The sequence below is a fragment of the Heterodontus francisci genome, chromosome 14 (genome assembly GCF_036365525.1).
Source record: "Heterodontus francisci isolate sHetFra1 chromosome 14, sHetFra1.hap1, whole genome shotgun sequence".
Lineage (NCBI taxonomy): Eukaryota > Metazoa > Chordata > Chondrichthyes > Heterodontiformes > Heterodontidae > Heterodontus > Heterodontus francisci.
The window spans coordinates 41,470,776-41,486,506 of NC_090384.1; the positions used below are offsets into that span (position 1 = coordinate 41,470,776).

General features: G+C 43.5%; 1 protein-coding gene across 3 annotated transcripts in view; it reads right to left on the reverse strand.

The window, feature by feature from the left end:
• Positions 1–2,067: 2,067 nt before the first annotated feature.
• ptpn5 (protein tyrosine phosphatase non-receptor type 5) overlaps positions 2,068–15,731 on the reverse strand; it is a 143,429-nt gene continuing 129,765 nt past the window's right edge. For all 3 annotated transcript variants that reach the window (XM_068046057.1, XM_068046058.1, XM_068046056.1), the window contains 3 exons: positions 5,429–5,592; positions 4,895–5,008; positions 2,068–2,812 (listed from right to left, as the gene is read on the reverse strand). In XM_068046057.1, coding sequence (XP_067902158.1) covers positions 2,719–2,812; positions 4,895–5,008; positions 5,429–5,592 — 372 coding nt within the window. In that variant the 3' untranslated portion in view covers positions 2,068–2,718. The remainder of the gene's footprint in view (positions 2,813–4,894; positions 5,009–5,428; positions 5,593–15,731) is intronic.

A 15,731-nucleotide genomic window follows, 5' to 3' on the forward strand; every position in this document is an offset into this window, starting at 1 on the left:
TAAGATGTGCCGGTGAAGGCTCCAAAGTGCCTTCCTCCTCTAGCACCTCGGGAACTTGTTCTCCGAGCACGGACTCCTGACCCTGTTGGAGACAAGAGAAGATGGTGATAAGAGATTGGGACAATGAACAGATGCTTCTGCTGCTTAAAATAATGAGATTACAGCTTATGCATTGACAGTTCGTTGAACCTGGAGATGTTGAGATGTTTTCATCCTGTCTGTGGCAGACTCCTGCTTCTCCATCCCCAGCATCCCTGTGGCTGGACACTCTGGCCACATAAAGGGCCTGCTCCTCAAAATGCATCATTACCATGAGCTGTGGAAGCCCATCTTCCAAGTGTGCTGTTTCGCTCTCCTGAGTGTTCCAACTCCCTTTTGGCATGGTAAGTGAAAAATGCCATTAGGACAATGTCTCCCTCCCTCTCACTTGCACCTTCTTATTAGTAGATGGTATTGCAGTCTGCACTCCAGCCTCCTGACCAGCAGCATTAGGGTTTGGACCTTTGCTGACTCATAAACGTAGCACCTGAGCACACCCCTCTCCCATGGTCAGAGTAACTCAATGTGCCCTCAGGATGCCCCTTTCTTTTGCAGCCTGGCGACTGCTGACCGGGAGGCATGCCATCTGGGTCTCTCTTGGCACTCATTTTTCCAGATCTAAGAAGGTCATTAAAACATTTCCTGCACTGCAACCAGTTCCTCCTCACCATTCCTCTGCTACTGACCTCATGTACCACCTCCAGTCATGCCTTCTTGGTGAGTCTTGCAGGCCTATCACTGGCAGGGAAGAGAATGTTCCTACTCGCAGTCACTACCTCCAGTAACACCTCCAGTGAGTCATTTGAAAAACAGAGGCCTGCCCTGGCACAGGCACCCTCCCTGCCTACAGCCCTCTGCTCAGCTCGTTCTTCAATTTTCCGGACGAGCAGCCGCCTCAGCAATAGCTGCCGCCTGCACTCTAAATTGGGCCCACTGCTGCCTTAGTCCTGCCTCCTTCCCAAGTTTGCTTCTGCTAATTGGACAGCGAACACAATTCTGGTCCAATATGGCTATTTGCAAATTAAATTTGCTGCGCATGCATGTACCGTGTCGGGACCCAGAAGTCATCGTGACATCGAGGTTACGACCCGGTAATTGAAATCCAGCTCACAATCTGTAAAATCATAGATACTCTGCACTCATTTCAAAGTTGGACTCTCATCCCAGGTTTTAGCAAACAGAAATAGCTTGGGTTTTGCTATCATGGTTAATATTACAGCCCAAGGAGAAGGGACACAGAGCCCCATCCCCTTACCAAACTAAAATATTATACATTTCCTGGTAATGAGCTATAAAGACTTCCCACTAACTGTGACACAGAATTACTTTCTGAGGAACAGGTCTACAGATCCCCAGGAATGAACACTTCTCCTCCTCTTCCACCATAATAGGCCTACAGAGCTCACCCCAAAGGTGACATGCTAATGTCTTTGTGATATATTTTATTATTTCAGCTGTATTCTGCTCAGTTTTGCACTTTATAATCTGTGTCTTACTGGAACCCCAAAACAGCAGGTGTAACTGGGAGCTGACATCATCAAATTACAACATTTAAAAAGTGTCAGAAAACAAATCAGTTCCCTTCAAAATTGAAATGCAGCTTGGGGGATTTCAGCGAGATAAGAGTGACTGGGCCATGTCTTCCCCTGTTGTTTCTGAGCTATATGATACTTCCTCCACTCCAACCTAAAGTATAGGATTCTAGAGGGTGGGCCTGGGGTCAATGCTATAGTTCAAGAAGTATCACACTGCAATAATATTTAATGCTATATCAGTTTGATGTGAAGTCATAACATGGGTGCCTGTAGAAGACACTTATTCCACCTTCTACAAACATTCACATGCTTCAACTTGATAAAATAACAGGAGAGTTATTGCAGGCTGCATTTGCAAAGACCCTGGAAATATGTTGCCCACCCAATCTCTTGGCCAAAGTTGATACTTGACACAAGGAGAAAAAAAGTTACCTTCACAACAAAACAAATAAATATTTAGAATGTAAAGGTATGTTACATGCCATTCCATCAGTCTTCCAGCACACAATATGTAACAAAATAATTTAAATTAAAATTACTTTAATAATCATACTCTGAGAAAAGCAAGAGTTATTCCCTCTGCTTATAATGCCTTATCCTGTTTCTCAAACGTTCCAAACATACGCAGCAATTTCCCACAAAGACCTAGAAGTTGAAAATACAGTTAATTTTTGGTGGTGTTTGTGGGAGGAATGTTGGATGGGAGAACTCGTCTTGAGATAGTGTAAAGGGAATTCAACATCCAGCTGAACATCTTACATAAAGGGAGAACATCAGTGATCTTGGCAATGCCAAGTGTTGCTTTAGAAACCCAAGTAAATTACCTGCAGCTCCTGTAAAAGGTGACAGATATCTATTCAGGCTCAAACACACATATGCACACTTAACAATATAAATGATCTTTTAACTTCTCCACAATTGCATCATTTGCAAAGTTGTTCTTTAAAAATGAAAAGACTTAGACACTAACATTCATGGCTGCATGTCCACCTTCGTAACAATGAAACATTCTGGTTGTAAACCACATACACACACACTCAGCATCAGTTTGTCTGAAAAATGACATGCCAAGATACTGGTAAAGGGTTAAGAAGTTTTTTTTGTGTCACTTTGGTCCACGGCTGGTTGGTTGGCTGGCTGTCACTCATTCCTCTGCTTGTTGGGATAGCTGTCTCTCACACAGACTCAGGGCGTGGTGCACAAATTGGTACTGCTCACATGTCTGGATCATTCCTCCCCTGAGAAAGAACACAACATAGAAATCAGGAGACTCCTGTCAACAGCCACAATCCTTCCAATTTAATTGGAAAAACAAAAAAAAACTCAAGACACCCTATGACAGTATGAGAAAACATGCAAGAATCAGAATAATACAGCCAGGGAATTCTGTACATTGCAAACTCAGAATGTAGCATCTGGACATTATAGGCACAGGTGCAGTTGATAACTCACTTCATCTGACAGAATGATCCTTTGGGAATTTACAAATCCACTTTCAAACTCGTAACTACCTGGCATTTGCCCTTCCACTCACCATGAAACTTCTGCAGCTATTGATTTGCTCAACCACTACCTGATCTCCATCTTTAATGGCCTTGTCACAAAAAAAACTTTTTTCTCTCCCAGTATTACAAAAAAAAACCTGGAACCATAAAGGCTTAAGGGATCAATTTTGACTGCTTTTGTCTTGTGGCAAGAGCCTTACCAGCCCATAACACTGGTAATGTGTCTAAATCCATTTTGAAAGGGTCGACCACTAGGTGTGCAAAGCAAGTGAAAAACTCCTTTTAATTTCAAATCTGGTCCTATTGCATAAATAAGATTCCGAATGTAATTTTAGGTTGGAACTGGTCAGAGGGTGTGCAGGAATCAAAGTGGCCTACCAAAAGTAAGTGCTGGATTATTTTAGTGGCCCCAAAGAAGCAGGGCGTTGATCATGAATGTAGTGGGGGGGGGCGGGGGGAGGCGGGCTGCTGATGATGGTCAGGAAAGAGGAAGCAATCAGGAGGGAGGGTGCGACTGGGAGAGAGAAGGAGGCGACTGGGAGAGAGAAGGAGGCAATTGGGAGGAAGGCGAGCAGTGGCTGGCAGCAGCTCATGGTTGTAATGTGGAGCTGAGATTTTACAAAACTTGCCTTTGTGATGGCACCCTGCAGTGATCCCTTTAAGGAATCCTGGTTAGGCTGCATGTAGACCTAGTTTTCTGGGCCATGTTCAAGTCAGCCCAATTTAACAAAAAGAGCCTCAAACAGCCGATAGGCTCCCTATTTGCATGTGCTAAGGATCTAACACTGGTTTCAGACGTTAGTCATGGACACATCTTTTGGTGCCTATGGTGGGTGGTGCATTACCGGCTCAGAACGTGTGCGTGCGTGTTGCCTACCATGTCGGATGCTCTTGGGCCCATTTTACACTTGCGAAATGGGAGCAGCATCATTCAATTTCTGGACCAATTTTTTTTATTAGTTTGTAGAAAATAAATAATTAGTGTTTCTCTTATCCACTACAGTTACATTGATATATCTTTGTGTAAACAGTGATTGTTTTTACACCTTAGTATCGGGGCAAACTCAAGGGATCTAATCATTTGTTTTTGTCTGTCTCTGTCTCCCACTGAGATAGTCTCTAAAAATATAAATAGTTGATAACAGCTCTCGTGAAACTTTAGTGCAATAAAAGCTTGTTCTATTCATCTTCCAGCTTGTTTTCAAATTATTTGTAAAAACAAACTGAAATACTTTTATATACTGCAAAGACATAAAACAACTTTTGCCCTGAAAAAGTGAACCACTCCAAACAATGATTGTTTTTATATTCTTAAATGAATAAATAATATTGCTGTTCTATTCACTCATCTCTGTCTCTTAGTTTGTCTGTCTGCCACTGTGTGTCTCTCTAAACTAGACTCTCTCTTACAAATTAAATACTTGTTAATAGAGAAAAGCTTTAAAAGTTTATTCTGCAGCTGATTTTTAAATCATTTGGAAAAACAAAGCATTGATAAATCTGTTACATCGTGAAGGCTCAGTTCCCTTAGCACTGAGAGAATTACATGGATGCATAGTGGAAAATTCTGCACACTGAAGGGCATTTATCAACTATGCTTGTGCCTGAAATGCCCAGGATGCCACCGTCTCAGCATTTGCAGAATATGATTCTTGCAGTGCAAATATAAATACAACATGTTTCAAGTAGAATTACTGTAGAGCACAGCCTTAGTGTTTGCTAAAGATGTTTACATTACTGCTGTTAAATCATTATTATTTTGTTAAGATACTGTTACTAAAAACCATTATGCCAGCTGCCAATTATCACACTGACCTGTCCAACCTTAGCTGACAGGTTGTCCTCAGTATATCAACCACACCAGCATACTTTAGCTCTCTGTAACAGATGCTAGTGGCAATGAAACAGCCTGTCCTCCCAATGCCAGCACTGCAATATAATAGCAAGAAAACCATGTAAACAGTTGAATTCCACAGAAACTGAAGAACTCCAGACTTTGCACAATTAAAAGGACAAGTGAGTGAAACAAAAAACAAGGATTTGAATGAGAATCTTCCCCTTCTCCAGGTACCCAAACCTTTCTAAAGATCTTTTGTCAGATTGAGAAAATCAGGTGAAGGCCATAGTCCAAAGCACCACCATGAAAAAGAAGAGATGAGACAAATCAGGAAGTAGTGATTCAATGACCTCATGTTTGACTGTTAAATCCTATAGATTGCAGAAGGAAAGGGAGGTGAGGGAGATAAAGAGTTGCATAGTTCTCAGATCAGGAAAGAATAAGTTAGCATTGGAAAGTGTGCAAGGAATTTTGAGTCCTGAAATTGTCATACAAAATTGTCTTTGTTGTACCTGCAGTGGACTATCACTGGTCCACTGTTGTCCTTCTTTGCTTGCTGTCTGGCCTCTTCTACCTCCTGGACCAACTGTAAAAGTGGGCGAGCATTATCTGGTGTCTTCTGATCAGGCCATGATGTGTACCAGTAGTGCTTTAAATGTCGTTCCTCGGAGCCATCCTAAAACCAGAAACATGTAGAATAAAAGCTGGTGCGCACAGTGGGTTATCGAACCGACACACCCTAGGACATGAATCTCCATATGATCATTGAAATTTTACCATTATTTTGGAATGTATCTGAGTGTCTGTGGTGGTTGAATTCCTTTTGCGTAGATGTATACTTGTGTCTGAGAGAGAACAGCAGAAAAAAAAATCTTGCATTTATATAGCACCTTTAATATAGTAAAATATCCTGAGGTGTTTCGCAGGAGTAGTATCAAGCAGAATTTGACACCAAGCCACATAAGGATAATTTACATGGTGAAAATCCTGAAAGGAGTGTACTGTACTACAATTCAAGTAAGAAGTAGGTGTTCTGACTAAAAGTCATGAATTTAGATAGGTTATATAAGCAGGATCTCTGAGAACAGTCAGTACGTTTGTAGAAGCACTTGCAAGTTAATTTAAACTTTTCTTATGTATTCGGCCTTTAACGTTCACTATAAAAATTCACACCCTCGCCTGATGCAACAGTCTATTTATTTGCTATCTATAGGAAAGTCTGCTGTATTCAATAAAGCTTTGCAAGGTAGTACAAGTTATACTAATTTTACAGAGAACATTACATTTCATACTTCTGTCCATGAAGAGTCTGTAAAAAGAGCTTTAAGTCAGAATTTTATTGAAAAAGCTGTGTGTGTCCAGAATTGCAATACAAAAGCAGGAAGCCATATCTGGCTCATGTGCTTTATTTTAGAATTGGCCTGACCTTGATGAAATTATTCCTGTGTCAAAAGTATATAACATAACAGAATCAGAAAGAATAAGGAAGGAAGAAGGGGTGGCTGTACTAATTAGAGATAATGTGATGGGCGTAGAGGAAAGGGGCTTATCTAACATTAAGATATAAACAGGATCCATATGGATTGAAATAAAATATAAGAAGGATTGATCATGCTAGTAGGACTATACAACAGATCACCTAATATTGGAGAGGAGATGGAGGGAAAAATATGTAAACAAATATGTGGAAGAAACAAAGGACATAGAATAATAATCATGAGTGATTTTAACCATCCTTAGATAAACTGGCAAGAAGAGGTAGTAAAACAGGTACAGGGAATCGATTCTTTACAATGACTCTTTTCTTACCCACTATGTAAGAAACCCAACAAGAAAGTTAGTCCAGCTGGATCTAATAATGGGAAATTAGCCGGAACACATAAGAGAAGTGTAGGAGAACGTCTAGGGAATGGTGATCACAACATAATAAGGTTTAAGATAAAGATTGAGAAGGACGTAATAAATTGAAAAAAAGCTGATTTTAAGCAGATGAGAATGGAACTGGGGAAAATAAACTAGAAAAAAGTTACTTATAAACAAAGAATTGTTTCAACCTGGTCCTGTCTCACTGAACTGATTTTTTCCTCTCTCAAATCTATTTTTTCTCCCCTTGTCCAGACTCTTCCAACCTACTTCCATGACTCTTTCGATACCCTGCGTCCCTTTAACAGTTTTCAATTTGCTAGCCCTAACCGTCTCCTCTTCATCATGGATGTCTAATCTATCGACACCTCCATCCCCCACCAGGATGGTCTGAGGACTCTCTGCATCTTCCTTGTACAGAGGCTCAACCAATCCCCTTCCAACACCACTGTACTCTGCCTGGCTGAACATATTCTTCATTGAACAACTTTTCTTTTAAATCCACTCACTTCCTCCAAATAAAAGGTGTTGGTCTGGGTACACGCATGGGTCCTAGTTAGGCCTGCCTTTTTGTGGTATATGTGGAATATTCCTTGTTCAGTCCTACTCAGGTCCCCTCCCTTTTCCAGTACCTCTTTTTCCAGTACATCGACGACATATCAGTGCTGTTTCCTGCTCTCACCCTGAACTGGAAGATTTCATCAACTTTGCTTCAAATTTTCACCCCTCTCTCAACTTCACATGGTCTATCTCCAACACTGTTCCCTTCCTTGACTCCTTTACCTCCATTTCTGGGGTTATGCTATCAATGCATATTCACTATATGCCCACTGACTCCTATAGCTACCTCGAGCAAACTTCCTCACAACCTGCTTCCTGTAAGGACTCCATTCCATTCTCCCAGTTTCTCCGTCTCTGACACATCTGTTCCGACGATGCAACCTTCCATACCAGCACTTCTGATATGTTTCTTTTTTCCTCAACCAAGGATTCCCCTCCAATGTGGTTGATTGCGTCCTTTCCATTTCCTGCACTCTGTTCTCATCCCTTCCTCTGCCTCCCAGAACCGTGACAGCATTCCCTTCAGTCTTACCTTACACCCCACCAGCCTCTGTATTTAAGAGATCATCCTCTGTATTTTTGCCACCTGCAATGTGATGCCACCACCAAACATATCTTCCCCTTCCCTCCCCTTTCAGTATTCCAAAGAGACTGTTCCCTCTGCAACACCCTAGTCCACTCCTCAACCACGCCCAACAGCCCCTCTCCTTTACCACGGCACCTTTCCATGCAAGCACGGGAGATGCAAGACCTGCCCTTTCACCTTCTCTCTCCTGACCATCCACCATTCCAGGTGAAACAGCGATTTACTTGTACTTCTTTCAATTTAGTATCCTGTATTCGCTGCTCACGATGTGGTCTGCTCTACATAGAATCATAGAAAGTTTATGGCACAGAAAGAGGCCACTTGGCCAATCGTGTCTGCACCAGCCGAAAAAGGAGCCACCCAGCCTAATCCCACATTCCAGCATTTGGTCCATAGTAGCCCTGCAGGTTATTGCACTTGAGGTGCATATCGAGACACCTTTTACATGAGTTGAGGGTTTCTGTCTCTACTACCCTTCCAGGCAGTGAGTTCCAGACCTCCACCACCCTCATCTCCCCTCTAATCTTTCGACCAATCATTTTAAATCTATGCCCCCTAGTCACTGACCTTTCTGCTGAGGTAAATAGGTCCTTCACATTGTTACGACCAGATGAGAGGGGTCTAGGGGTTCCCTCTCAGCCTTTGCCTGGTTTAACCGTAACAGGGTTTAATTTTTTAAAAACACCGTGTGTTAGCTCCCCCATAGTGAATCCTTATTCACCGGTTTCCAATCGTAAGGCAAAGAAATCAACTCAGATAGGTTTTCATAGATTTTAAACAAAAATGGAGAAATTTATTATCTTAAACGGTTACCAACTACGAGTATGCGATGCGACCACGCTAGCATGCATACGCGATAAACACACACGGAGATAGAGACAGAAAAGCAGAAAAGAATAAAGGGGAAAAGTTTGAGGCAATATATGGGTTTCTATTTTACTGTCCTTTGAGTTTGATGTGAAGTCTTTGGTTGCCAGTCAGACTTGCAATTCGTTGGGGCCCAGTGCACATTTCAACTTGTTTCGAGGTCAGAGTCTTTTCTCTCTTGAAGTTTACGTGTCTTCCGTGGGTCCGGTGGCTTGGGAGAAAGAGCGCGAGTGAGGCTTCCTTACTCCAAGTTCCAGTTGAAACAGCCTTCTGCCTCTTTCTCTGTGGCACAATTCAAAAAAACCCAGGTTGCCCAGCAGGTTAGTCATGTGAAAAGCTGGTTTGACCACTTCTGTTTGTGGATTCTGCCATCTTAGCAGTCATCCTGGAATGTGAGCGTTCTCATCGTCAATATCTAGTGATCACAGCCCATTTTGGGTTAAGTGGACCAAGGAATAGTCCTTTGTCTCTCCAAGCACTGTTTGTTAGTATGCAAATGTTTCTCCAGCCAAGTGACTGGTGATTTTTTTTATTAACAAGTCCTTTCTTCACTCCAGAAACAGTTTAAAATCAATGTTCATATGACAAAATTAATATGCCGCATTCTTGGCGAGTGGGGGTCTGCATGACACCTCCACACCCAGTGGAATGAAATGCGATTTTTCAGAAAGAGCATTTCATTAAAAGGGACTAGCAAGAAGATAAGGACAGAACTACACACATGCATCTCTCTCATTCATTCAGAACCCTAACAATTGTTACAGCCTGTCTTTTCTTGGTGGTAGTGTTGCTTTAAACAGCCCTTTCTGGCATCCCAATAAACATATGGTTTTTGGGGCAGTTTTTCCAATTTGCACATTTCCAGGACTGCCTAAGGGGGCATTGTTCTTGTTGAGGTCTGCAGGGGCTGGTGGTGGGGGGGCGGGCAGGGAGGTGGTGGTGGGGAGGTTAGGTTTAATTAGCCCTAGGTTGGAGTTCTATTCAGGGGCAGTGGCAGTGGGCAGTTCTACTCTGAACTCTCTTTCAGTGCCTTGATGAGTCATGCAAGGGCTTTTCACCTCAGGGGATGGCTGGTTCCCTTTTTTCCTGACTGGGGGGGGGGATTTTTTTGCTAATCTTCCCTTTGTCTTCTGGGACACTCCTGTTTGCAGGTATTTGTCTAGATTCAACTGCACTCCCCTGTGGCACTTCAACTAGGTGAGGCATTACCCTCATGGTTTCTCTGCCCTCTTGAGGACTTTCTTTGTCTCTGCAAGTGCCTGTAAATGCTGTTAGCAACTCTGGTGGGGTGCTTCTAGTGTCTGCATTTACATAGGAGGATGCGGGGTCTAACTTTTCAAATGTTTTGGGGTTTCCATTTGGGATTTCTCCTGGACTTCCTTGAACCTGCCCACTTGGTCCCTTTTTCCCCTTTCCTTTCTAACCTGCTGCCAGCCTTGTGCCTGCCTGTCCCCTTTTTTTCTTGGCAGGGGTCCCTTACAGTTCACCAGCCCGCTGCTGGAGGGTCCTCCAAACACCGATACAGGACTTAGGGGTGCAGATTTCACCATAGGTTTGGATTTCCCCTCAACCTGGCACGTGACAACTCCTACAGTACTCCACCATGTCTTTGTGGAGTTTTGGCCAGTCAAACTGCTTTCTTACGTGGGCGTTATATACCGACATGTACAGCCACTCTACACTGTACCAGGATGGTATGTTGCCTCCCTGGTGCTAGGGTCAAAGATGTCATAGAGCAACTGCAGGACATTCTGAAGGGGGAGGGTGAACAGTCAGAGGTTGTGGTACAAATTGGTACCAATAACATAGGTAAAAAGAGGGATGAGGTCCTGAAACAAGAACTTAGGGAGCTAGGTAGCAGATTAAAAAGCAGGACCTCAAAGGTTGTAATCTCTGGATTACTCCCGGTGCTACGTGCTAGTGAGTATAGGAATAGGAGGATAGAGCAGATGAATGCGTGGCTGAAGAGATGGTGCAGGAGGGAGGGCTTTAGTGTCCTGGATCACTGGGTCTGTTTCTGGTAAAGGTGGGATCTGTACAAGTTGGACGGGTTACACCTGAACTAGAGGGGACCAACATCCTTGCTGGGAGGTTTGCTAGTGCTGTTGGGGGTGGGGGGTTTGGTGTTAAACTAATTTGGCAGGGGAATGGGATACAGAGTGGAGGTACAGTAGGGGGTAATGCTCAATCAAATATAGAAGAGAAACTGAGTCAGTCTGGAAGGCAGAGCAAATATAGAACTGTTAAGGCACAAGTGAAAAATGCAAGGCTGAATTGCATCTATTTTAATGCAAGGAGTCTTACTAGTAAGACAGATGAATTGAGGGTGTTGATTAGCACATGGGATTATGATATGATTGCTATCACAGAGACATGGTTGAGGGAGGGGCAGGACTGGAAGCTCAATATTCCAGGGTATAGAATCTTAAGGCATGACAGGGGAGAGGATAAAAGAGGAGGTGACATTGCACTGTTGATCAAGGAGTCAATTACTGCAGTAAGGAGAGATGATATCTTAGAAGGTTCTTCAAATGAGGCCATATGGGTAGAACTTAAAAACAAAAAGGGGGCAATCACTTGGCTGGGAATGTACTATAGGCCTCCAAACTTTCAGGGAGAGATAGAGGAGCAGAAATGTAGGCAAATCTCAGACAGGTGTAAAACTAATAGAGTAATAATAGCAGGGGATTTTAACTTACCTAATATCAACTGGGATAGTTTTAGTGTAAAAGGCTTAAAGGGGGCGAAATTCTTAAAATGCATACAGGAGAGCTTTTTGAGCCAGTACTTAGAGAGTCCTACAAGAGATGAGGGAATAGCTGGACCTAATCCTAGGGAATGAAGCTGGACAAGTGGTAGAAGTGTCAGTGGGGGAAAATTTCGGGGATAGTGACCATAACTCTAAGATTTAAGGTAGTTATGGAAAAGGACAAAGACGGGCCGGAAATAAAGGTACTGAATTGGGGGAAGGCCGATTTCAATATGATAAAACAGGATCTGGCCAAAGTGGAATGAGAGCAGCTACTTGTAGGAAAGTCTACATCAGACCAGTGGGAGTCATTCAAAGAGGAAATAGTGAGGGTTCAGAGCCAACATGTACCAGTTAAGGTGAAGGGTAGGACCAACAAGTCCAGGGAACCCTGGATGTCAAGGGATATAGAGGATCAGGAAAAAAAAAAAAGAGGCTTATGGCAGATTTGGAGCATTAAAAACAGCGGAGGCACTAGAGGAATATAGAAAGTGTAGGGGGGTACTAAAAAAAGTAATTAGGAGAGTGAAGAGGGGGCATGAAAAAACACTGGCGGGCAAGATAAAGAAAAATCCTAAGGCGTTTTATAAGTATATTAAGGGCAAGAGGATAACCAGGGAAAGAGTGGGGCCCATTAGGGACCAAAGTGGCAGTCTATGTGTGGAGCCGGAGGACATAGGTGAAGTTTTAAATTATTACTTTGTATCTGTGTTCGCTATGGAGAAGGATGATGTAGGTTTAGTTTTTAGTTTAGAGATACAGCACTGAAACAGGCCCTTCGGCCCACCGAGTCTGTGCCGACCATCAACCACCCATTTATACTAATCCTACACTAATCCCATATTCCTATCACATCCCCACCTGCCCCTATATATTTCCCTACCACCTACCTATACTAGGGGCAATTTATAATGGCCAATTAACCTATCAACCTGCAAGTCTTTGGCATGTGGGAGGAAACCGGAGCACCCGGAGGAAACCCACGCAGACACAGGGAGAACTTGCAAACTCCACACAGGCAGTACCCAGAATCGAACCCGGGTCCCTGGAGCTGTGAGGCTGCAGTGCTAACCACTGCGCCACTGTGCCGCCCCAGGTGTAGAGATCAGGGAGGGGGATTGTGATATTCTTGAACAAATTAGCATTGAAAGGGAGGAAGTATTAGCTGTTTTAGCGGGCTTAAAAGTGGATAGATCCCCAGGCCCAGATGAGATATATCCCAGGCTGTTATGTGAGGCAAGGGAGGAGATAGCAGGGGCTCTGACACAAATTTTCAAATCCTCTCTGGCCACAAGAGAGGTACCAGAGGACTGGAGGACTGCGAATGTGGTACCATTAGTCAAGAAGGGTAGCAGGGATAAACCAGGTAATTACAGGCCGATGAGTCTAACATCAGTGGTTGGGAAACTATTGGAAAAAATTCTGAGGGACAGGATTAATCTCCACTTGGAGAGGCAGGGATTAATCAGGGATGGTCAGCGTGGCTTTGTCAGGGGGAGATCATGTCTAACTAACTTGATTGAATTTTTTGAGGTGGTGATTAGATGTGTAGATGAGGGCAAAGTAGGTGATTTAGTCTACGTGGACTTCAATAAGGCTTTTGATAAGGTACCGCCTGGGAGATTGGTTAAGAAGGTAAGAGCTCATGGGATACAGGGCAATTTTGCAAAATGGATCCAAAATTGGGTTAGTGGCAGGAGGCAGAGGGTGATTGTCGAGGGTTGTTTTTGTGAATGGAAACCTGTGACCAGTGGTGTACCGCAGGGACTGGTGCTGGGACCCTTGCTGTTTGTCGTATACTTTAATGATTTAGACGTGAACATAGGACACATGATGAGTAAGTTCGCAGATGACATGAAAATTGGTGGTGTCGTAAATAGTGAGGAGGAAGGCCTTAGATTACAGGACGATATAGATGGGCTGGTAAGATGGGCGGATCAGTGGCAATTGGAATTTAATCCTGAAAAGTGTGAGGTGATGCATTTTGGGAAGACTAACAAGGCAAGGGAATATACAATGGATGGTAGGACCCTAGGAAGTACAGAAGGTCAGAGGGATCTTGGTGTACTTGTCCATAGATCACTGAAGGCAGCAGCACAGGTAGATAAGGTGGTTAGGAAGGCATATGGGATACTTGCCTTTATTAGCTGAGGCACAGAATATAAGAGGTTATGATGGAGATGTATAAAATGCTAGTTGAGCCACAGCTGGAGTACTGTGTACAGTTCTGGGCACCACACTAAGGAAGGATGTGATTGTACTGGAGAGGGTGCAGAGGAGATTCACCAGGATGTTGCCTGGGCTGGAGTATTTCAGCTATGAAGAGAGACTATGACCGGCATTGATCGGTTAGATAGGAAGTAACTTTTTTCCTAGCGGAGGGGTCAATAATCAGGGGGCATAGACTTAAGGTAAGGGGCAGGAGGTTTAGAGGGGATTTGAGGAAAAAGATTTTCACCCAGAGGTTGGTTGGAATCTGGAATGAACTGTCTGAAGAGGTGGTAGAGGCAGTAACCCTCACAACATTTAAGAAGTATTTAGATGAGCACTTGAAACACCATAGCATACAAGGCTACAGGCCAAGTGCTGGAAAATGGGATTAGAATAGTTAGGTGCTAGATGGCTGGCACTGACACGATGGGCCGAAGAGCCTGTTTCTGTTCTGTATAACTCTATGACATTGTAATCTCATGGGCCATTCTTACTATTTCTGTCCAGTACCTCTACGACACCACTAACTGGTGAACTACTGTCCACTCCTTGCTCTCAGGTCTGTGAGGAGAACTCCACTTCCTCATTAGTACCTCATTCTTTAAATAGTAGAAACATAGAAAATAGGAGCAGGAGTAGGCCATTCGGCCCTTCGAGCCTGCTCCGCCATTGATTATGATCATGGCTGATCACCAACTCAGTAACCTGTTCCTGCTTTCCCCCATATCCTTTGATCCCTTGAAACCCAAGAGCTATATCTAACTCCTTCTTGAAAACATACAATGTTTTGGCCTCAACTGCTTTCTGTGGTAGCAAATTCCACAGGCTCACCACTCTCTGGGTGAAGAAATTTCTCCTCATCTCAGTCCTCAATGGTTTATCCCGTATCCTTAGACTATAACCCCTGGTTCTGGACTCACCCACCATCGGGAACATCCTTCCTGCATCTACCCTGTCAAGTCCTGTTAGAATTTTATAGGTTTCTATGAGAACCCCCCTCACTCTTCTGAACTCCAGCGAATATAATCCTAACAGACTCAATCTCTCCTCATACATCAGTCCCACCATCCCAGGAATCAGTCTGGTAAACCTTCTCTGCACTCTGTCTATAGCAAGAACATCCTTCTTCAGATAAGGAGACCAAAACTGCACACAATATTCCAGGTGTGGCCTCACCAAGGTCCTGTATAATTGCAGCAAGACATCCCTGCTCCTGTACTCGAATCCTTTCGCTATGAAGGCCAACATACTATTTGCCTTTTTTACTGCCTGTTGGACCTGCCAGTTTTTCAAATGATGCAAAAACGCTTCCATGTCTCCGTCATTGAATTTTGGGATCAGTTGGGAAAGTTTTAATATTCTTGTATTCAGCCCTGAATTATGCTCCTCCACATTGGCCATGCTTTCACTGGGGTTACTCTGTCGCCCCCCCACCCTAATTAACTCAAGTCACTTTGGCTCTCTCTTCGCATTCTTTCTGAAAGTTTCTTTCTCTTTCTCTCACCTCTCTCTTTTTCTTTCTCCTGTCTTGCTTTCTCTCTCTCCTCTCTCTTCACGTTCCTTCTGGAAGGCTCTTTCTTTCTCTCCTGTCTCTGTTTTCCCTATCCTCAAATTCAAGTTTCCTCTTTTCCAATTGTATCTTTGCCAGCAATATCCTATCAGAGTCTACTTCTGACCCTGTTTCTGCTTCTTCAGATTCAAGGGAAAAATGGTTGGCCACTAGTCTTAGGAGTTCAGACTTCCTAGCCTTGCTAGGTACAGTGATCCCACACTGCTCGTCCATTTTCCTCAACTCCTCCATAGACAGTGCTTTTAACTTATCCCAAGTTACTTCACCCGGGCCAGGGGAGCTACTAGCTTCAGTCGCAGACATGTTAGTATTCTAGCACACACAACCACAAGAAAACCTGCATTGAAATCCTTTCTCTTCTTTTTGATTGGGAACAATCTGGCTTCCCACTTCCAATTTCTCATTTGT